The sequence below is a fragment of the Scyliorhinus torazame genome, chromosome 4 (genome assembly GCF_047496885.1).
Source record: "Scyliorhinus torazame isolate Kashiwa2021f chromosome 4, sScyTor2.1, whole genome shotgun sequence".
In the NCBI taxonomy this organism is placed as follows: domain Eukaryota; kingdom Metazoa; phylum Chordata; class Chondrichthyes; order Carcharhiniformes; family Scyliorhinidae; genus Scyliorhinus; species Scyliorhinus torazame.
Window position 1 is genome coordinate 149,466,682 of NC_092710.1, and position 24,459 is coordinate 149,491,140.

A 24,459-nucleotide genomic window follows, 5' to 3' on the forward strand; every position below is an offset into this window, starting at 1 on the left:
ATGCTGTCATTTCTGCTGAGATTGTCCACCATTTTCTGTTTTTGTTTCAGATTTGAGAATGACAGTAATTTGCTCTGATCTTAAAACCTCATCTGTTGGACTGAGATTATAGGGTTATATAACCTGTGAATTTTATGCAAGTTGCATTATGTTTTTCTTCTCTCACTGGCTTAGTGTAAATGACGAGACATATAACCTGGTCATAGGGGTGAGGTTACATTCATACTGGTGAAACAATTTTATTGTTAAAAATACAATCCTACTGGTCAATACTCACTAATTAAATTATTGGGAAATTATATTTGTAGTGTCTAACAATTACATAGAATCTGATATCAATGTTGCAACTTTGAGTCCATAAACCTTGACCCAGCCTGGTTTATTAGTATCTGAGTTATTTACTGCATACTCTTAACCCCAATGCAAATCAATATTTAGCTTTGAACAGTTGTTTACGTTTCAGCACAGAATGCATCAATTTTTTTTTCCATCGATAACAGTTGCACCTATTTTTCATTTGGGAGACTGAAATGCACATGAGATGGATGCACGACACAGGAACTTTAGTAAGTTTAATATCAGCAATGAACAGGACAAAATAATAAGCGTTTTCAAAATAAACAGAACTCTTTGGCCCATGAAGATGATAACCACAACCCCAAAAGCACTGACTGGTTCAATCTTCTGTGTTCTGTTTTAAAGTGAGAAAATAGGAAATGCAAAAATGTTGAAACAGGTAAGATGTAAGTAGAATCATAGAATTTACAGTGTAGAAGGAGGCCATTCAGCCCATCGAGTCTGCACCGGCTCTTGGAAAGAGCACCCTACCCAAGGTCCACACCTCCACCCTATCCCAATAACCCAGTAACCCCACCCAAGACTAAGGGCAATTTTGGACACTATGGGCAATTTAGCATGGCCAATCCACCTAACCCGCACATCTTTGGACTGCGGGAGGAAACCGGAGCACCCAGAGGAAACCCACGCACACACGGGGAGGATGTGCAGACTCCGCACAGACAGTGACACAAGCCGGAATCGAACCTGGGACCCTGGAGCTGTGAAGCATTTGTGCTATCCACAATGCTACCGTGCTGCCCATACAAGTAAATGTATGTATTAAAACAAAGTAGCTATGAGCAATGGAATTCTTTATTTTAATAAACATTTTATTAAGGTATTTCTGTGGTATTGTAACAACAACAAAAATCAACAATGTACATAACAAGGAAAATATTAACATAGTGCATATACCGCCTCCCACTCCCTCAGGTCCTACCATTGTTTACCCCCCTAATCTATGCTAGCCTAACCCCTCCCCCTCTGCTGACGATTAATTCTCTGTGAGGGAGTCGATGAATGGTTGCCACCTCTGGGCGAACCCTAACTGAGACCCGCTCATGGCGAACTTAATTTTCTCCAGGCAGAGGAAGCCAGCCATGTCCGAAAGCCAGGGGCGAGATTCTCTGACCCCCCCGCCGGGTCGGAAAATCGCCGGGGGCTGGCGTGAATCCCGCCGGTTGCCGAAGTCTCCGGCACCGGAGATTCGGCGGGGGCGGGAATCGCGCCGCGCCGGTTGGCGGGCCCCCCCGCGCGATTCTCCGGCCCGGATGGGCTGAAGTTCCGCCGCTAAAATGCCTGTCCCGCCGGCGTAAATTAAACCACCCACCTTACCGGCGGGACAAGGCAGAGCAGGCGGGCTCCAGGGTCCTGGGGGGGGCACGAGGCGATCTGGCCCCGGGGGGTGCCCCCACGGTGGCCTGGCCCGCGATCGGGGCCCACCGATCCGCGGGCGGGCCTGTGCCGTGGGGGCACTTTTTCCCATCTGCCTTCGCCACAGTCTCCACCATGGCGGAGGCGGAAGAGACTCCTTCCAATGCGCATGCGCGGGGATGCCGTCAGCGGCCGCTGACGCTCCTGCGCATGCGCCGCCCGGAGATGTCATTTCCGCGCCAGCTGGCAGGGCACCAAAGGCCTTTTCCGCCAGCTGGCGGGGCGGAAATCCGTCCGGCGCCGACCTAGCCCCTTAAGGTTGGGGCTCGGCCCCCAAAGATGCGGAGCATTCCGCACCTTTGGGGCGGCGCGATGCCCGTCTGATTTGCGCCATTTTGGGCGCCAGTCGGCAGACATCGCGCCGTTTCCGGAGAATTTCGCCCCAGGTCTCCGATTTCGGGGGCTTTGAGTCCCTCCATGCTAGTAATATGCGCCTCCGGGCTACCAGCGAAGCAAAGGCCAGAACATCTGCCTCTTCTCCTGGATTCCTGGATCCGGCGACACCCCAAAATCTGCCACCCACTGGACTCATTGCCACCCTCGTATTTAATACCGTGGACATGGCGTCGGCAAACCCCTGTCAAAATGCCCTCAATTTTGGATATGGACATGGTTCGCTGGCCACCCCGCACACTTCGAACACATATCCTCCACCCCAAAGAATCTGCTCAGCCGGGCCACTGTCAAGTGAGCCCGGTGAACGATCTTAAATTGGATCAGGCTGAGCCTGGCACATGTTGCAGTTGCGTTGATCCTACCCAACGCCTCCTCTATCTCTCCCCCCAGTTCCTCCTCCCACTTTTGCTTCAGCTCCTCGGTCTGGGTCTTCTCCAAACCAATAAGCTCTTTATATATGTCCGAGACACTCCCCTCTCCTATCCATCCTCTAGAAACCACCCTATCCTGAATCCCCCTTAGCGGCAGGAGTGGGAAGGTTGGTACCTGACTACGCAGAAAGTCCCGCACCTGCAGATATCGAAATTAATTTCCCCCCGCCAATGCAAACTTCTCCTCCAGCGCCCTCATACTCGGAAAGCTCCCCTCTATAAACAAGTTCCCCATCCTCTCAATCCCCCCTCTCCGCCAAATTCGGAACCCACCGTCCATCCTCCCCGGAGCAAACCACTGATTATCACAGTTTGGGGACCAGACCGATGCCCCCTCTGCTCCCACATGTCTCCTCCACTGCCCCCAGACTCTCAGGGCCGCCACCACCATTGGGCTGGTGGAGTACCGAGCTGGTGGGAATGGCAGAGGCGCTGTTACCAACGCCCCCAGACCTGTGACCTTGCAAGAAGCCGCCTCCATACGCACCCACGCCGGCTCCCCCCCCCCCCCCACAAAAGCCACCCCCTCACCATGACTACATTAGCCACCCAGTAATAATTGCTGAAATTCGGCAGCACCAGCCCTCCATCCCCCCGACTCCGCTCAAGCATTGCCCTCTTCACTCACGGAGACTTGCCCCCCCCCACACAAAGCTCACAATAATCTTATTGATCCGCTTAAAAAAGGACCGCGGGATGAAGATGGGGAGGCATTGGAAAATGAATAGGAATCTCGGGAAGACCGTCATTTTTACAGATTGAACTCTGCCCGCCAGAGACAACGGGAGCGCATCCCATCTCCGGAAATCCTCCTTCATCTGATCCACCAACCGGGCCAAGTTCAATTTATGTAGCCGGTCCCAATCCTGAACCCTCGCCTGGACCCTGATACCCCGAAAACTGGCTGAATTCCCCTAAAATTCCCATAATTTTTTCCATCCCCTCCATTGGGTCTGAGACATACAACAGTAGGTCGTCCGCATACAGCGAGACTCTGTGCACCCCCCTCCCCTCCCCCCCCCCCCCCCCCCCCCCCCCCCCCCCCCCCGGACAAGCCGCTTCCGGCCCCTTGAGGCCCTCAGAGCAATTGCCAGCGGCTCTATCGCCAGCACAAACAGCAGTGGGGCGAAGGGGAGCAATGGATTCTTAAAGCAGTGATTCTATCTCTTTGAATCCCGTTTTCTTTTTGTGGTGAATGTATAATTACTGATAATTCACCAGAGCACAGTGTTATGTTATTAACCCTGTGGGCTCTACCTAGGGACCATTGTGTGGCTCCACCCCCAGGGGATATGTTGGGGCATGTACGGGCTCCGCCCATGGCTTCACCCCCTTTACAGGAAGTATACGAGCTGCTGACCTGCGGGGCCGCCTTCAGTGTTGTGCCGGTCACAGGCAGGCACAGTTCTAAACTGATTAAAACCACGGTTTACTTCTCCACGTGTCTTCGAGTGAATTGATGGTCGCATCAATTTAATCAGCTTAAAATACTACTATGGAATCAGCCCTCAAACCTGACAGACTGGAACTCGATCCACAGGCCGCGGAGGCGAAAGAAATGTTTTCACATTGGCTTTGATGCTTCAAGGCCTATCTCACTGCGTCGTCTACGCCATCCCTCACTGATGAACAGAAGCTGAGCCTCCTTCACGCACGGGTGAGCCATCGCATTTCTGTCCAGCTCGACGAAGCCGCTTCCTATACAGAGGCCCACGCACTACTCGAATGCCTCTATGTGCGGCCTGTGAACGACGTATACGTGCGACACGTCTTCACCACTCGCCGCCAGCGCCCCGGGGTGTCGCTAGATGATTACCTACGCGACCTCAAAGCCCTGGCGCGCAACTGTAACTACCAGGCCGTTACGGCCACTCAGCACATGGAGCTCGCCGTCCGAGACGTTTACATGGCGGGGCTCCGATCGAACTATGTGAGACAGCGCCTGCTCGAAAAAGGGGCCGAGGACCTGGACGACACGGTAAAACTGGCTATCTCTCTGGAGGCCGCGTTTCAGAGCCTTACTGCGTTCCCGGCCGATCACGCGACCCCCTCGTGGGCCCCCGACCCAAGACTATCCCAGGCCTGTGCCGCACAGCCGCCCGTCCATCATGGGGGGATACCCTGCTACTTTTGAGGCTAGTCCCAACACCCCCGACAGCACTGCCCGGCCCGCAACGCGAACTGCAGCAGCTGCGGGCGAAAAGGACACTTCGCCAAGGTCTGCCTGGCCAGGTCTAAGAACTCAAACTCACAGACCCGATCCACAGACTCACAGGCCCGCAGACCTCGCAAGGTGGCAGCGTGTCTGCCGCCTCCGCCTCCGCATAACATGTGCGACTCATGGGGGCCGCCATCTTGGCTATCCTCCCCCACGCGGCCAGCCACGTGCGATCCATGGGGGCCGCCATCTTGGACGCCATCTTCCTCATCGCCCGCCACGCTCGACCAACGGGGGCCGCCATCTTGGCTGCCATCTGCTACGCCGTTCGACGTGTATGACCTACATGGACAGCCATCGCGGGGCCGCCCCAGCACCTCCGATCACGCCGCCGCTACCCGCACCTCAGCGCGGTCACCCTGGACCAGTCGCGACCAAAGCACCTCTGGAGCTCCATGATGGCCGCCCGGGTCAACGGGTACGTGACACCTTGTCTTTTCGACTCCGGGAGCACAAAGAGCTTCATTCACCCGGACATGGTAAGACGCTGCTCGCTCCCAATATTCCCGACAACAAACCATATCCCTCTGGGTCGCACTCGGTGCAAATCCAGGGGTGCATTACTGCAACCCAACGATACATGGCACTGAGTATGCTAATTTTCAACTATATGTGCTCCCAGACCTCTGCGCTCCTCTCCTATTGGGACTTGACTTCTAGTGCAACCTCAGGAGCCTAACTCTTAGGTTCGGGGGGCCCCTGCCCCCGCTCACCATATGCAGCCTCGCCGCCCTAAAAATCGACCCCCCCCCCCTCCCCCCCCTCTCCGCAAACCTCACCTGGATTGCAAGCCAGTAGCCACCAGAAGCAGGCGGTATAGCATGCAGGACAGGACGTTCATTAGGTCCGAGGTCCAGCGTCTCTTGCGGGAGGGGGTCATAGAGGCCAGCAATAACCCCTGGAGAGCTCAGGTGGTGGTCGTCAAGATCGGGGAGAAGCTCCGGATGGTGGTTGATTACAGCCAGACCATTAGCCGGTTTACGCAACTCGATGCGTACCCCCTTCCCCGGATTGCAGACATGGTAAATCAGATCGCGCACTACCGCGTGTTCTCCACGGTGGATCTGAAGTCTGCATACCACCAGCTCCCAATCCGCCCGGAGGACGGCCACTACACGGCGTTTGAGGCAGACGGCCGCCTTTTCCATTTCCTCCGGGTCTCCTTTGGCGTCACGAACGGGGTTTCGGTGTTCCAACGAGCGATGGACCGAATGGTGGACCAGTACGGGCTGCGGGCCACGTTTCATTTCTTGGACAATGTGACCATCTGCGGCCATGATCAGCAGGACCACGACGCCAAACTCCACCGATTTCTCCAAACCGGCCAAAACCTCAACCTCACCTACAACAAGGAGAAATGCGTTTTCCGCACAACCAGGCTAGCCATCCTCGGCTACATCGTGGAAAACGGGGTCCTAGGGCCCGACCCTGACCTTATGCGCCCCCTCGTTCAACTCCCTCTCCCTCACTGTCCCAAGGCCCTGAAGAGGTGCCTTGGATTTTTCTCCTATTATGCCCAGTGGGTCCCCCAGTATGCGGACAAAGCCCGCCCACTATTTAAGGCCACCCTCTTTCCACTGGCAGCCGAGGCCCGCCAGGCCTTCAACTGCATCAAGGCGGACATCGCCAAAGCTGCGATGCGCGCAGTGGACGAGTCCGTCCCCTTCCAGATGGAGAGCGACGCCTCAGAGGTCGCTCTCGCCGCCACCTTCAACCAAGCAGGCAGACCGGTGGCGTTTTTTTCACGCACCCTCACCACCTCCGAAATTCGACACTCCTCGGTCGACAAAGAAGCCCAAGCCATCGTGGAAGCCGTGCGGCACAGGAGGCACTACCTCGCTGGTAGGAGGTTTACCCTCGTCACCGACCAACGATCGGTTGCCTTCATGTTTGACAATACGCTGCGGGGCAAGATCAAGAATGATAAGATCTTGAAGTGCAGAATCGAACTCCCCACCTATAACTACGATATAGTATATCATCCTGGGAAGCTCAACGAGCCCCAGATGCCCTGTCCCGCGGCACAGGCGCCAGCGCGTAAGATGACCGACCAGGGGCTATCCACGATCACCTCTGCCACCCTGGGGTCACCCGGCTCGCCCATTACATCAAGGCCCACAACCTGCCCTACTCCTCCGAGGAGGTCAGAGCTATAACCAGAGACTGCCAAATCTGTGCGGAGTGTAAACCGCACTTCTATCGACCGGATAAGGCCCACCTGGTAAAGGCATCCTGGCCCTTTGAACGCCTCAGTATCGATTTCAAAGGGCCCTTCCCCCCCAATAACCACAACACGTACTTCCTTAACAACATAGATGAGTTCTCCCGCTTCCCATTTGCCATCCCCTGCCCTGATATGACCACCCCCACTGTCATTAAAGCCCTGCATAGTGTCTTCACCCTGTTTGGTTTCCCCAGTTATGTCCACAGCGACAGGGGCTCATCGTTCATGAGCGGCGAACTGCGTCAGTACCTGCTCAGTAAGGGCATTGCCTCGAGCAGGACTACCAGTTATAACCCCAGGGGAAATGGGCAGTTGGACAGGGAGAACGCAACGGTCTGGAACACCGTCCTACTGACCCTGCGGTCCAGGAATCTCTCAGTTTCTCACTGGCAGGAGGTCGTCCCGATGCGCTCCACTCTATTAGGTCCCTCCTTTGCACGGCCATAAACCAGACTCCTCATGACCGTTTGTTTGTTTTCCCTAGGGGAGCTACCTCAGGGGCCTCGCTTCCACCCTGGCTGATGACACCGGGTCCAGTCCTCCTCTGAAAACATGTTCGGAGCCATAAGACCGACCCCCTGGTAGAGAGGGTCCAGCCCCTGCACTCCAACCCACACTATGCGTACGTCGAACACCCCGATGGCCGGCAAGATACCGTCTCCCTCCGGGACCTGGCGCCCGCAGGCTCCAACACTACTCCCACTACTGCATCCCCCACACTATGTCCCGTCCAACCTCCCATGTTCAGCGCCCCCACCCCTATATGGTTCCCGCGCTCCCTCCCACCCGCCGCACCGGTCCACAGGAATGAAGCTCCGGTAGAGCTGCTCCCGGAGCCACGCCAGTGCCCACTCCGGACCCACTTCCACAGCCACCCGAAGCGGCTGCAACACCAGTGCTTCGGCGGTCGCAACGTACGATCCGGCCACCGGACCGACTGAATCTATGAGCCCGTCACCCCCGCCGGACTTCATTTTTAAACAGGGGGTGAATGTGGTGAATGTATAATTACTGATAATTCACCAGTGCACTGTGTTATGTGATTAACCCTTTGGGCTCTACCTATGGGCCATTGTGTGGCTTGACCCATAGGGGACATGTTGGGGCATGTACGGGCTCCGCCCATGGCTCCACCCCCTTTATGGGAAGTATAAGAGCTGCTGACCTGCGGGGCCGCCTTCAGTGTTGTACCGGTCACAGGCAGGCTCAGTTCTAAGCTGATTAAAACCACGGTTTACTTCTCCATGTGTCTTCGAGTGAATTGATGGTCACATCACTTTTTTCCTTGATATCCTTCCACTGTGGGTGACAGAGCCTTTGACCTTGTGTGTTCTATTTCCTCTCCCTCCTAGAATCATGATAGGGTTTCCCCCAGTCCTTGTCTTCCACCTCCCAGCCTCCACACTCAACAAACATATCATCCATGGCTATTGCTGCCACCTCCAGCATGATACCACCACTAAACACCTCCTCCATTCCCTTCCCCTTTTCAGCATTGCAAAGGGAGGTTTCCTCGGTGATATCCTGGTCCCCTTCTCCAATTAACCTACAAATTCCTTGCCCCCTTCCTACGGCAAGCTCAGGAGATGCAACACCTTCCCTTTTACCTCATCTTTTTCCTTTCCCAGAGCCCTAAATGCACCCACCAGATGAAAGAGTGATTTCCATGTACTTCATTCATGTTTGTACTATACAATGTCTCCAATACTCACGATGAGCTCACCTCTATGTTAAGGACACCAAATGCAGATTGGGTGAGGGCTTTGTGGGAAACCTCTGTTCAGTCCACAAGTGCAACACAGGCATTACTGTCATTTTACGCTGCTCCTTATTCCTGCTCTGTCTTGGCCTCGTTCATTGTCTCATATGAAGCTCAGAATGTAAGCTCGAGGAACACCTTTGGCCGGATTCTCCGTTCCTGAGACTAAGTATTGACGCCGGGGCAGGATTTGTGGACTTCTACGACAGCAAAACTGGTGCCGCACCTGGACCAATTCAATGACTGTTAAGGGGCTAGCACTAGTGCCATGTGGAACACAATCGATTCTAATGGGAAATGGTGTGTGATTCGCCGGATTCACGATTTTTAAAAAATATATATATTTTATTGAAATATTTTTCCTAACCAACATTTTTCCCTCTTACAAAACAAACGGAACAATAACAAAATAGAAATTTTTAACAATACACAAGTAACAAAACCCCATTATCTATTGACCTATACTAAACTAACCCCCCCCCCTCCCCCCCCCCCCTTCCCCCGGGTTGCTGCTGCTGGTCATCTGTCTTCCCTCTAACGTTCCCCTAGGTAGTCGAGAAATGGCTGCCACCGCCTGGTGAACCCTTGAGCCGATCCTCTCAGGGCAAACTTTATCTGCTCCAGTTTAATAAACCCCGCCATATCGTTTACCCAGGCCTCCAGTCCGGGGGGTTTCGCCTCCTTCCACATGAGTAGGATCCTGCGCCGGGCTACTAGGGACGCAAAGGCCACAACATCGGCTTCTTTCACCTCCTGCACTCCCGGCTCTTCCGCAACTCCAAATAGAGCTAACCCCCAGCCTGGTTTGACCCGGGCCTTCACCACCCGCGAAATCACTCCCGTCACTCCCTTCCAATACCCTTCCAGTGCCGGGCACGCCCAAAACATATGTGCGTGGTTTGCCGGGCTCCCGCCACACCTTCCACATCTGTTCTCCACTCCAAAGAACTTGCTCAATCTTGCCCCTGTTACGTGTGCTCTATGTAGCACCTTAAATTGAATCAGGCTAAGCCTGGCGCATGAGGAAGAGGAGTTTACCCTGCTTAGGGCATCAGCCCACATACCCTCTTCTATCTCCTCCCCTAATTCTTCTTCCCACTTTCCCTTTAGTTCTCCCACTGACTCCTCCACCTCTTCCCTCATCTCTCTGTAAATCTCTGACACCTTGCCCTCTCCGACCCACACCCCTGAAAGCACCCTGTCCTGTATCCCCTGTGTCGGGAGCCGCGGAAATTCCCTCACCTGTTGTCTAGTAAACGCCCTCACCTGCATATATCTCAAGAAATTTCCCCGGGGTAACTTATACTTTTCCTCCAATGCTCCCAAGCTCGCAAAAGTCCCATCTATGAATAAATCTCCCACCTTCCTAATTCCCAACTGGTACCAGCTCTGAAATCCTCCATCCATTCTTCCTGGGGCGAACCTATGGTTGTTCCTGATAGGGGACCCCACCAGGGCTCCCCGCACCCCTCTCTGTCGCCTCCACTGTCCCCATATGTTCAGTGTTGCCGCCACCACCGGGTTCGTGGTGTACTTTTTAGGTGAGAGCGGTAGCGGTGCCGTCACCAGCGCCTCTAAACTCGTCCCTTTACAGGACTTTCTCTCCAGTCTTTTCCACGCTGCTCCCTCACCCTCCATCATCCATCTACGTATCATTGCCACATTGGCGGCCCAATAATAATCTCCCAAGTTCGGTAGTGCCAGTCCTCCTCTATCCCTACTACGCTGAAGAAACCCCCTCCTTACTCTCGGAACTTTCCCTGCCCACACAAAGCTCGTGATGCTCCTATCTATTTTATTAAAAAAGGTCCTGGTGATTAATATAGGGAGACATTGAAATACAAATAAGAACCTCGGGAGGACCATCATCTTAATTGCTTGCATCCTACCCGCCAGCGATAAAGGCTGCATGTCCCACCTCTTGAAGTCCTCCTCCATTTGTTCTACCAGCCGTGTCAGATTAAGTCTGTGCAAGGTTCCCCAGCTCCTAGCGATCTGAATCCCCAGGTATCGGAAGTTTCTTTCCACTTTCCTTAGCGGTAAGCCTTCTATCTCTCTACTCTGGTCCCCTGGATGTATCACAAATAATTCACTCTTCCCCATGTTTAGCCTATACCCCGAGAATTCCCAGGAACCTCCTCAAAATTCGCATAACCTCTATCATCCCCCCCGCTGGGTCCGACACATATAACAGTAGGTCATCCGTGTATAACGAGACTCGGTGTTCTTCTCCCCCTCTAATCACCCCTCTCCATTTCCTGGAGTCTCTCAACGCCATGGCCAGCGGTTCAATTGCCAACGCAAATAACAATGGAGACAGCGGGCATCCCTGTCTTGTTCCCCTATATAATCGGAAATACTCCGATCTATGTCGACCTGTAACTACGCTTGCCGTTGGCGCCCCATAAAGAAGTCTAACCCAGCGAATAAACCCGTTCCCAAACCCAAACCTCCTTAACACTTCCCATAAATACTCCCACTGCACCCTATCAAATGCCTTCTCTGCGTCCATTGCCGCCATTATCTCTGCCTCCCCCTCCACTGGGGGCATCATTATCACCCCTAATAGTCGTCGCACGTTAACATTCAGTTGTCTCCCTTTTACGAACCCTGTCTGGTCTTCGTGCACCACCCCCGGGACACAGTCCTCTATCCTCGATGCCAGTACCTTTGCCAGAAACTTGGCGTCCACGTTCAATAGTGAAATAGGTCTATACGACCCGCACTGCAACAGATCTTTGTCTCTCTTCAAAATTAGCGATATCGTCGCCTCCGACATCGTCGGGGGTAGAGTTCCCCCTTCCCTGGCCTCATTGAACGTCCTCGCCATCAACGGGGCCAACAAGTCCACATATTTTCTGTAGTATTTCACCGGGAACCCGTCCGGCCCCGGAGCCTTCCCTGCTTGCATGCTTCCCAGTCCCTTAATAACCTCGTCCACCTCAATCGGCGCCCCCAGGCCTACCACCCCCCGCTCCTCCACTTTCGGGAACCTCAATTGGTCCAGGAACTGCCGCATCCCCTCCTCTCCCTCTGGGGGTTGAGACTTATACAGTTCCTCATAAAAGGTCATAAACACCTCATTTAAGCCGGATTCACGATTAACACACAGGAGGCTGACAATCTGCAGCCCCAAATACACTCTTCACTCCCCAGACACACACACCAGCCCAGCCAACAAGATGGAAGTGAGGAGAGCGGCACCCCGTTTCATGGATGCCAAGCTCGCGACCCTGCTCGGCGCCGTGGAGGAGAGGCGGATGACCCTGTACCCCAGCCAGGGAAGGAAGCTGCCAAGCGCCGCCATTCGCTGGGTCTGGGCGCAGTTGGCAGAGGTCGTCAGAGCCGTGAGCAACACCATTCGGACCAACCAACAGTGCAGGGAGAAACTACACAACCTCCTCAGGGCGACCAGGGTGAGTAAGCAGCACTATGCCCCAAGTGTCAACCCCCGTCCCACACACCAGTAACCTCACACTGCCCCCACCCCCACCCCCACGCCACCCTCACACCCACCCCCACACCCACCCCACACCCACCCCCACACCACACCCACACCCACCCCCACGCCACCCTCACACCCACCCCCACACCCACCCCCACGCCATCCTCACACCCACCCCCACACCACCCTCACACCCACCCTCACACCACCCCCACACCCACCCTCACAACACCCCCACACCACCCTCACACCCACCCTCACACCACCCCCACACCCACCCTCACAACACCCCCACACCACCCTCACACCCACCCCCACCCCCACCCTCACACCACCCTCACACCTCCCTCACACCCACCCTCACAACACCCCCACACCACCCTCACACCCACCCTCACACCACCCTCACACCCACCCCCACACCACCTTCACACCCACCCCCACACCACCCCCACAGCCACCCTCACAACAACCCCACACCACCCTCACACCCACCCCCACCCCCACCCTCACACCACCCTCACACCCACCCTCACACCACCCTCACCCCCACCCCCACACCACCCTCACACCCACCCTCACACCACCCCGACACCCACCCTCACAACACCCTCACACCACCCTCACACCCACCCCCACCCTCACACCCACCCCCACGCCACCCTCACACCACCCCCACACCCACCCTCACAACACCCCCACACCACCCTCACCCCCACCCCCACACCCACCCTCACACCCACCCCCACACCCACCCCCACGCCATCCTCACACCCACCCCCACCCCCACCCTCACACCACCCTCACACCACCCCCCACACACACCCTCACAACACCCCCACACCACCCTCACACCCACCCTCCTCACACCACCTTCACACCCACCCCCACACCACCCTCACACCCACCCTCACACCACCCCCACACCCACCCTCACAACACCCCCACACCACCCTCACACCACCCCCACACCCACCCTCACAACACCTCCACACCACCCTCACACCCACCCCCACACCCACCCTCACACCACCCGCACACCTCCCTCACACCACCCCCACACCACCCTCACCCCCACCCCCACACCACCCTCACACCCACCCCCACACCACCCTCACACCCACCCCCACACCCACCCTCACACCACCCGCACACCTCCCTCACACCACCCCCACACCACCCTCACCCCCACCCCCACACCACCCTCACACCCACCCCCACACCACCCTCACGCCCACCCTCACACCCACCTAGCAGCACCTAGCAGGAAGGCCACCATTGCAGGTTGTATTCCAATATCCATTGTCTGAAGGCCACCATGTTAGCGTGATGCTTACCCCTGTGCCCAACCAGGTCTACCAGGCAGACGGTGGCCCTGGTTGGCATGGCGAACTCTGCACCCGCATGCCCCACCCTCCCCCATACCCGCACCCCTAGCTCTGTCGATGCCTGGCACCGGTGATCGGTACCTCTGGCCCTTGTCCCAATCCTGCTCTCAGAGGTACCGTCGGCTGGCGATGCCCATGCCAATGGTACACTCTGCAGCCCCCAGCCAGCGCCTCCCCTATAGTGGCTATTGTGGGTATTGCCCTTGGGCGGGCCGCGTGATGCCCTACAGCAGGTGCCCCCCCCCCATGGAGTATGGGGTGGAGGGTGAGGTTTGGGGTGAGGGCTGGTGGGGTAGGGGCACCCATATAGCCAGTGGCACTCTGCAGAACCTGTGGCCAAGATGGGTGGTCAGTGGGGTGCACCGAAAGATGGCTGACTTGCAGGCCGCAGCAATGGCAGTCCATACCTGCACACCACCCCAGTCCCCTGGGGGGTCACCACAGCTCCACAGCCCGTCAACCCCCTCCAGGCCCTGGCAGGGCCCCCCCCACCATCCCAACCAGCGCAGCCAGTGTCAGGACTGGCAGCCAACGGCCACGCCTCTCCGTGTCCAACTCCTCTCTCTCTCTCTGTCAATTTTTTAAAGCACAAGTGAAACTCGCTGTCGGGAATTCCCCCCAGTGGAGGCGGAGAATTGCGCTGGCCCCCGAGAATATCAGGTCAGATCCGCTAATGAAATGCAAACGGTGTTTGCTGTACGTGCGGAGCGGAATGCATTAACGCCACTGTCAAGGCACCGGAGAATTGCAATTAGGCGTGAACCCAACGCCTGCCACAATTTTGCCGTCAGAACCGATTTTCCGCCCAATCGCCTTTCCCGATTTCTGCGTCGGTCGACGGACAATCCTGCCCTTATCTCTCAATTAGGTCATTTCAGACTGAGATCAACTATTTTGTATCATAGCCTTTTCTACTCTCTTTCCCTTTGACCAGAATTCACTGGCTGTTCACCTTGGTGGGATTCTCCTGCCGGCAGCGCACAAATTTTCGCGGTCTTCCCAGGGGTGTGGGGTGGCTTCAATGGGAATTCTCATTGACAGTGGGGCAAGCAGAGAATCCCACCATCAGCAAACGGCACATCGCCTCGTGCTGCCAAAAGTAAGAGTCCTTCCTGTTTATTTCCTTTCTTCCCCTTTTAAAATTTTTATTATTATTATTTTGGTCTGTGGACCCATAATCGGGATGTACCTTTAAGTAGCAGACTTCATTGTTGAAACAACCTGCCTGCCCGGACACTGTGTTTCCAAGTTGGAGAGAAGGAACCAGACTCCTCAGCACCGAGTGGAACTTAGGAACCAGGTTTAGAAGGAGTTAGTTCGATTGGTTAACTGGCAATCAGTGGATTCAATAAGAAATCTTACAACACCAGCTTAAAGTCCAACAGGTTTGTTTCGAATCACTAGCTTTCGGAGCGCAGCTCCTTCCTCAGGTAAATGAAGAGGTGGGTTCCAGAAACACATATATAGACAAAGTCAAAAATGTAAGACAATACTTTGAATGCGAATCTTTTCAGATAATTAAGTCTTTACCGTTCCAGATGGAGCAACTGGAGAGAGGGATAATCATAGGTTAAAGAGGTGTGAATTGTCTCAAAACAGTTGGTAGGATTCCGCAAGTCCAGGCCAGATGGTGGGGGGTGAATGTAATGCGACATGAATCCAAGGTCCAGTTGAGGCTGTAATCACGTGTGCGGAACTTGGCTACGAGTTTCTGCTTGGCGATTCTGCGTTGTCGCGCATCCTGAAGGCCGCCTTGGAGAACGCTTACCTCAAAATCAGAGGCTGAATGTCCTTGACTGCTGAAGTGTTCCCCGACTGGAAGGGAACATTCCTGCCTGGCGATTGTTGCGCGATGTCCGTTCATTCGTTGTCGCAGCGTCTGCATGGTCTCGGCAATGTACCACGCTTCGGGACATCCTTTCATGCAGCGTATGAGGTAGACAACGTTGGCCGAGTCGCACGCGTATGTACCGTGTACCTGGTGGGTGGTGTTCTCACGTGTAATGGTGGTATCCATGTCGATGATCTGGCACGTCTTGCAGAGATTGCCATGAAAGTGTTGTGTAGTGTCGTGGCTGCTGTTCTCCTGAAGCTACCCAGCCGGGTCCTTGGCTGCGCATGCGCACGGCGATGACCTGCAGCGGTCGCGCTGTACAACATGGTGCCGGCTTCGCACGGACCCGACCTGCCAGATAGTGCCCCCCTCGACACCCCCGGGCCACCCCCACCAGGACCCCAGCCCTGCGGAAGACCCTCCGGCCAGCAGCCCAGCTCTGTCCGACTGTGTCTCTCTCACTCTCTCTCGCGGTCTCTCTCTCTCTCTCTCTCTCTCTCTCTCATGGAATCATTATCCCTGGATTTTGTGGAATTCAGTTACTAAATCCGCTCCATACAATCCTCGACTGCATGAAACCTATCCGAACATGATGGTGAAGCAATGAAAAAAGATTAGAAGTGAAGGTGCCTTGTTGTTTATCTTAATGCAGCACCACCAGATGGATTTTAAAGGGTACAAGAGTGAATGACGTGGGGGCATGGAGATCCCACTTTTAGGGCTGAAAGAGGGGTGGGGCATGGTGAGGAACCGTGCTGGGGTGGGAAGTGGTACCTGGGCAGTATTTTGCTGGTAGCATAGGAGGCCTCTGCTGGGGCCACCATCTAATTGCTGCTGGCCCAGTCAGAGGGCCTAGCAACTCAGCAGCCTCAGCATCGCCACAATTAGCGGTGGCCCAAAGCTCTTGCTCCAAGAAGGCACAGGGACCTCAAAGGAGAGGTGGAAGTAAGAGCCAGCCAGGTAGTTCCCAGTGATTTGAGCAGGCGGGGGTAGGTCATGTACAAGTGGCATCATTGCGGCGGTGGCAGCCACTTCTGCTGGGGTTGTGGAAACTCCTCTCAGGGTCATGGAATCTCCATCAAGGAGGACACCCATGGAAACCAAGGCCTAACTGGCAATTTCCCATGTAAAGGCTGGGGAGATTCCCCCAAAAAGCCACCTGGCCACTTAAGTAGCTTAATTGGTTACCCAGTGGGTGACTATACTGCCAAAGTTTCTGCCGCCATCGGCAATATGCCATAATGTAGGCTCCCTCTCAACATCTTCCCCTGCCATATTGCCAGCCCTCTTGCCTCCCAGCCATTCACCAATGGACCAAGAAAATTCAGCTCAGTGTGCCCAATGCAGGTAAAGATCATTAGTTAGGAGAGTTACACTAATAGTTTCACCTGAGTTTCCGTCTAGCAGTTTTTATTTTTCGTTGGGGGAAGCCACAGGATTGAACTGAGTTCGGCAGTCTTGGTGCTCTGTTACAAGAGGAAAAATGGAGAGCAGCCATTTCAGCAAATTGTTTCTCAGTAATTCCTTTCAAGTTACACAAGGAAAATTTAGACCCTTATTCCTACAGTTTGCTTCTTATAAAGACGGTGGTTCGGTGCCATCAACTTGTGAAGTATGGCAGGTTCCCTTTCCAATAGATGTGATAAGGAAGTATTGAAATATTTAATTTAACCATAGCTGATGCTCAGCAAATGAATGTTGGAAAACTATGTTCCCTAAATGCAAAGCCAAAGGTGTCATTTCAGGCCCAGCTGTATTCTAAAGCCAAATTTCTGACAATGATTGTTCCTAATTATCACTTTCAATCCAGTTTGGAGACCTGAACTGGGGACTGCTTCGGGTTTGTATTAACATCAATCTTCATTTCAGATGAGATAAAAAGTTTAACGGTTTAAACTGTTTAAAGTATTTTCCATTAGGGGCTGGTTTAGCTCACTGGGCTAAATCGCTGGCTTTTAAAGCAGACCAAGGCTTGCCAGCAGCACGGTTCAATTCCCGTACCAGCCTCCCCAAACAGGCGCCGGAATGTGGCGACTAGGGGCTTTTCACAGTAACTTCATTGAAGCCTACTTGTGACAATAAGCGATTTTCATTTCATTTCATTAGCTGATCATATGAGAACTAGGGGACACAGATTTTAAGGCTTTTGGCAAAAGAGTCAGGTTGGTGGGTTATGTGAGGAAGAACTTTTTTATGCAACGATTGATAATGACCCAGAGTTTTCTGCCTATGAGAGTGGTGGAAGTGGATATGATCAATAATTTTAAAAGGTAACTGGATGGGCACTTGAAGGAAATAAACTTGCAGGGCAATGGGAGATAGAGCAAATGATTAGGATTTATGGGATTACAGACAGAGAGTGGCAAGGACTTGATGGCCTCTGTTTGTGCCATAATGACTCTGGGCCAGATTTTTACGGTAGTGGAGCTGATTCCAAACATTTGTAAAACTGTTGGGCAGGACCTGGATGTGGAAGTCCTGCCCACCATTTCCGACAGATCCATTTTTGCCAGCAGAAAGAAGAGAATTACACAGATGGGGAACCCAAACAGAGCACTAATTTCAAATTGCCCTGCTTAGTTCAAACATACCCTATTTTCATTGTTCAAAGGGCCTCAACCCACAATGTGGGGAGCAGGATTTTAATGAGGCGTAAATACTCATGAATAGCTGCGAAGGCCTGTTTTAGACTCATGGTCTACAGCCAACTCAAAATAAACAAAACAGACGGCAGCTTTCAGTTAGATTATAAAAGCAAACACCTCCTGCTGGAGTGCATTGATTGACAAACAATCTGGTATTGCTTTGGAAAAAAACATTAGCCACCCGTTCTTGCAGTTTCAATGGATTTCATTGTTGACATTTTCCAAGGGTTGTTATTACAGCTCAGCTTGTTGTGAATGCCTGGCTGAATTTCAAAAGCTCTAAAATTACTTAGCTCATCAGGGGTTTAGTTTATAGTTTGGCAGTTTAAAGGGTTATTAAATGATCAGCTATATTTAGAACATAGAACATAGAACATTACAGCGCAGTACAGGCCCTTCGGCCCTCGATGTTGCGCCGACCTGTGAAACCACTCTAAAGCCCATCTACACGATTCCCTTATTGTCCATATGTCTATCCAATGACCATTTGAATGTCCTTAGTGTTGGCGAGTCCACTACTGTTGCAGGCAGGGCATTCCACGCTCTTACTACTCTCTGAGTAAAGAACCTACCTCTGACATCTGTCTTATATCTATCTCCCCTCAATTTAAAGGTATGTCCCCTCGTGCTAGACATCGCCATCCGAGGAAAAAGGCTCTCACTGTCCACCCTATCCAATCCTCTGATCATCTTGTATGCCTCAATTAAGTCACCTCTCAAAACTTCTTCTCTTTAACGAAAACAGCCTCAAGTCCCTCAGCCTTTCCTCATAAGATCTTCCCTCCATACCAGGCAACATTCTGGTAAATCTCCTCTGCACCCTTTCCAATGATTCCACATCCTTCCTATAATGCGGCGACCAGAATTGCACGCAATACTCAAAATGCGGCCGCACCAGAGTGTTGTATAGCTGCAACATGACCTCATGGCTCCTAAACTCAATCCCTCCACCAATAAAAGCTAACACACCGTACGCCTTCTTAACAACCCTCTCAACCTGGGTGGCAACTTTCAGGGATCTATGTACATGGACACCGAGATCTCTCTGCTCATCCACACTGCCAAGAATCTTACCATTAGCCCAGTACTCAGTCTTCCTGTTATTCCTTCCAAAATGAATCATCTCACACTTTTCTGCATTAAACTCCATTTGCCACCTCTCAGCCCAGCGCTGCATCTTATCTATGTCCCTCTGTAACTTGTAACATCCTTTCGCACTGTCCACAACCCCACCGACTTTAGTGTCATCTGCAAATTTACTCACCCATCCTTCTACGCCCTCCTCCAGGTCATTTATAAAAATGACAAACAGCAGTGGCCCCAAAACAGATCCTTGTGGTACACCACTAATAACTGGACTCCAGTCTGAACATTTCCCATCAACCACAACCCTTTGTCTTCTTCCAGCTAGCCAATTTCTGATCCAAACTGCTAAATCACCCTGAATCCCATGCCTCCGTATGTTCTGCAGTAGCCTACCATGGGGAACCTTATCAAACGCTTTACTGAAATCCATATACACCACATTAACTGCTTTACCCTCATGACCTGTTTGGTCACCTTCTCAAAGAACTCTATAAGGTTTGTGAGGCACGACCTACCCTTCACAAAACCGTGTTGACTATCTCTAATCAAATTATTCCTTTCCAGATGATTATACATCCTATCTCTTATAAACATTTCCAAGATTTTTCCCACAACAGAAGTAAGGCTCACTGGTCTATAGTTACCGGGGTTATCTCTACTCCCCTTCTTGAACAAGGGGACAACGTTTGCTATCCTTCAGTCTTCTGGCACTATTCCTGTAGACAAAGATGACTTAAAGATCAAGGCCAAAGGCTCAGCAATCTCCTACCTAGCTTCCCAGAGAATCCTAGGATAAATCCCATCTGGCCCAGGTGACTTATCTATTTTCACACTTTCCAGAATTGCTAACACCTCCTCCTTATGAACCTCAAGCCCTTCTAGTCTAGTAGCCTGAATCTCAGTATGCTCCTCGACAACATTGTCTTTTTCCTGTGTGAATACTGACGAAAAATATTCATTTAGCACCTCTCGTATCTCCTCGGACTCCAAGCACAACTTCCCACTACTGTCCTTGACTGGCCCTACTCTTACCCTAGTCATTCTTTTATTCCTGACATATCTATAGAAAGCTTTAGGGTTATCCTTGACCCTACCTGCCAAAGACTTCTCATGTCCCCTCCTGGCTCTTCTTAGCTCTCTCTTTAGGTCCTTCCTAGCTAACTTGTAACTCTCGAGCGCCCTAACTGAACCTTCATGTCTCATCTTTACATAAGTCTCCTTCTTCCTCTTGACAAGTGTTTTGACTGCTTTAGTAAACCACGGTTCCCTCGCTCGACCACTTCCTCCCTGCCTGACAGGTACATACTTATCAAGGACATGCAGTAGCTGTTCCTTGAACAAGCTCCACATTTCCATTGTGCCCATCCTCTGCAGTTTTCCTCTCCATCCGATGTATCCTAAGTCTTGCCTCATCGCATCATAATTGCCTTTCCCCCAGATATAACTCTTGCCCTGCGGTATATACCTATCCCTTTCCATCACTAAAGTAAACGTAATCGAATTGTGGTCACTATCACCAAAGTGCTCACCTACCTCTAAATCCAATACCTGTCATGGTTCATTACCCAGTACCAAATCCAATATGGCCTTGCCTCTCGTTGGCCTATCTACATACTGTGTCAGGAAACCCTCCTGCACACATTGGACAAAAATGGACCCATCTATTGTACTTGAACTATAGCGTTTCCAGTCAATATTTGGAAAGTTAAAGTGCCCCATAACAACTACCCTGTTGCTTTCACTCCTATCCAGAATCATCTTTGCAATCCTCTCCTCTACATCTCTGGAACTTTTCGGAGGCCTATAGAAAACCCCTAACAGGGTGACCTCTCCTTTCCTGTTTCTAACCTCAGCCCATACTACCTCAGTAGACAAGTCCTCATCAAACATCTTTTCTGCCACCGTAATACTGTCCTTGACTAACAATACCACCCCTCCCCCTCTTTTACCACCTTCCCTGAGCTTACTGAAATATCTAAATCCCGGCACCTGCAACAACCATTCCTGTCCCAGCTCTATCCATGTCTCTGAAATGGCCACAACATCGAAGTCCCAGGTACCAACCCATGCCGCAAGTTCACCCACCTTATTCCGGATGCTCCTGGCATTGAAGAAGACACACTTTAAACCACCTTCCTGCCTGCGGGTACACTCCTGCAACTTTGAAACCCTACTCATGACCTCACTACTCTCAACCTCCTGTATACTGGAGCTACAATTCAGGTTCCCAAGCCCCTGCTGAACTAGTTTAAACCCTCCCGAAGAGCATTAGCAAATTTCCCCCCCAGAATATTGGTACCCCTCTGGTCCAGATGCAGACTAACCCATTTGTAGAGGTCCCACCGACCCCAGAATTTGGTATGGTTCGTGAATATACGTTGTTTTTGTCACAAACTGACCACTTGGGGGATTAAAAGTTTTTGAATGTGTTTCAGAAACGGGGATTTTTCAGTTTCAAGTTTGTACATGTCAGAGCTCTCTTCGATTTTTTGAAGCTTAACCTTTTTTCCATCTCCAAGTAGTCTATAAGATCTGTCCTTAGATAGTAGATGAATGACTATGGAGTGGAAATGGAGGTCATGAAGGGTCATGGATGTCTCATGGGGCATACGAGGGGACATGGGACTATGAGGGATCATGGAGGTGCTCTGGGGGTTATCGCGGCCATGGAAGTGATATGGGGGACATGGGGTATTGAGGGATGAGGGATAGAGAGCCTCACAGCTTTTTATACAACCGGGTTGAATCTCAGAAAACTGAAGCGAGACTTCGAAGGAGCCTCTTTGGCATTCAGCCTCCTCCGTGGCCACCTCTGAACTGTCACTGGAGGTGACTGGCCCAGAGCCATTCTGCCCGCCTCCCCACTGCTTCAAACTCCCTGGAACAAAACATATGCTGGGCGGGGGCCCTTTTACTGGAGATGAGTCTGTCAAGTTGGGAAATTTCTCCTGCCTCAATAGTGAAATCCCACCCTGTGACTACCACCTCTCTAAGTTCATGAATACCAGTATTGAATGTGGAGAACTGTTCTTGTTTTAATGTGCTAGCTGCAGGTGTGTAGCCTGCTTTGCAAATATTGTAAAGTATTGACTGAATGTGTCAATGATACCCTGTTGGTAGAACATTAATAACTATAGTAAGCTTTTCCAGATTTAGAGACCTGTAATTCTTTCTGTGTCTGATATAAACTGGACAATTGAACATTTGGAGCATGGCGTCAAAACGTTTTCATGAACACATTATAGTGGAAGTGTGTTACTGTCGCAATGGGGCAAACGGGAAAGTGGACGTGTTAAGTCATTGAACTTACCCAAAGGTGACGATAGGTGTCAAACTGAATGATTCCCGGGAAATGGACTGGTTCTTGCTCTTTGCTCCAAATCGAAAGACCGAGTTATTGGTTGGATAACCAAAATTACAATTTGGAACCAAGTTACCAGAAAAATGGTAACCAGGCCCTGCAAAGAGATTAAAAACAAATGTTGACCAATTTCAAACGATAATCCATAAAATGTTATTAGACAAAACGCTAGTTGTACATTCGATTCATTTTCAACACATTTTTAAACATTTATGAATATACTGATCTGATTACACAACTTTTGGTGATTTCATAAACAAAAAAATGTACATGTGTCTATGGTTATCGATGCTGTCATAAAGAAAGATCTTGTATTTATCTATCACCTTTCACGACCTCAGAATATCCCAAAGAGCTTCACAGCCAATGAAGCATAGTCACTGTAGTAGTGTGGCAGCCAATTTATGCTCAGCAAGACTCCACAAAGAACAATACGATAATAACCAGATAATCTGCTGGAGGTATATAAAATCCAACTATAATTTACATTATGAGTCAAAATCTGGAATTATTCGTGGTATAATATAGAACCAATGCATCCTGATAATCTTTGTCTATATGTTCCAGTACTGGTATTATGATGTCCCTAAAATTGGCATTGCACTGTATGTACTATTTGCCTGGTGGAATCTACTTGTGTTTATTATCAGAGATTTATTGCCTTCATCCAATGAAAATGTTGTATGTTCAATTACCATTATTACCCTTCATACATCTTGAATTGAACGAAACAATCACATTAACAAAATGGTTACTGCACAGAAGGAGGCCACTTGGCCAATCTTGTCTGTGCTACCCCTCTGAAGGAACAATTTACCTTGTGCTGCACCCTGGCCTTCTCCTTGTGCCCTCCACATTCTATCTTTTCAGATAATAATCCAATTCCATCATAAGTTCTTCAATTGGCCCTGACTCCATCACGCCACTCTCAAGCAATGCCTCCCAGATTCCAAACGCTTGCTGCATGAAACATTTTTCCTCATGTCCCGCCAACATAGCAGCCCCGCCGAGGACTTCCAGGCGACATGAGATGGATTCCCCAGGGACTAGCTGGCATCCAGATGGGTCTCAGGCCTCTGAACAGTACGGTCCCATCAATGTTGGAGATGCAGGCACAGAGCCAGGTACTACAGGATGGAGTGTCAGTAACCATCCAGCACCTGCAGGCGCAGTTGGAGGAGTCCAACTGTCTTCAGGGGCAGGAAGCGGTGTCAACATTGCGTGCCACTGAAGGCAACACCACATGGGTGGCACCCGTGGTGGAGACCTTGGGTGCCAAGGCATCGGTCATGGGTCAAGATGTTCAATGGCTGGGCACTCCCTGTGGGCAGTGGCCAAGGCCCAGGACAGGGCAGCCCTGTCTCAGGCAGCCATGTACCAGATAACATGGTCATTGCAGCTGCGCTCCAGAGCTTGACCCACTCAAAACATGTCATGGCTGCGGGCATCAAGGACATTGGCCTGGTGCAGAGGGACACGTCTCAGTCCCTGAGTGACGTGGCACAGTCCCAGAGGAACGTGGCACATTCCTGGTGCTCCATGGCCGTGAGAATGGAGAGCCTGGTCGAGACGAGAGCGTGCTTCCTGGACTGGCAGTGCCAAGTGGTGGAAGAGCCCTCAGAGCTCACTCTGGCTTCGCTCCAGTCCCAAGGAGTAGCCCAGGGGCCATTGGGCACGACAAGGGAGGAGGAGGTGGCGGGGCCCGTGGTGGTGACTCCTGCAGGGGACGTGCCGGAGCACCACAGCATCTCTGAGTCCCCTCGACCTATCCCTGGCGCATCATATGGGCAGCGGGCAGAACAGGGTGGCACAAGCAGTCGCTCCAAAGGATGGCTGCCAAAGGGTACACAGGTTGCAGGGTGAGTTACGCAACGGGCCACCTCCACTTCTGATGTACCG

At 52.0% G+C, this 24,459-nt stretch overlaps 1 protein-coding gene across 2 annotated transcripts in view; it reads right to left on the reverse strand.

Annotated features, from left to right (window-relative positions):
• LOC140411655 (uncharacterized) overlaps positions 1 to 24,459 on the reverse strand; it is a 126,256-nt gene that overhangs the window by 1,997 nt on the left and 99,800 nt on the right. For both annotated transcript variants that reach the window (XM_072500687.1, XM_072500686.1), the window contains 2 exons: positions 22,510 to 22,657; positions 16,857 to 16,934 (listed from right to left, as the gene is read on the reverse strand). In XM_072500687.1, coding sequence (XP_072356788.1) covers positions 16,857 to 16,934; positions 22,510 to 22,657 — 226 coding nt within the window. The remainder of the gene's footprint in view (positions 1 to 16,856; positions 16,935 to 22,509; positions 22,658 to 24,459) is intronic.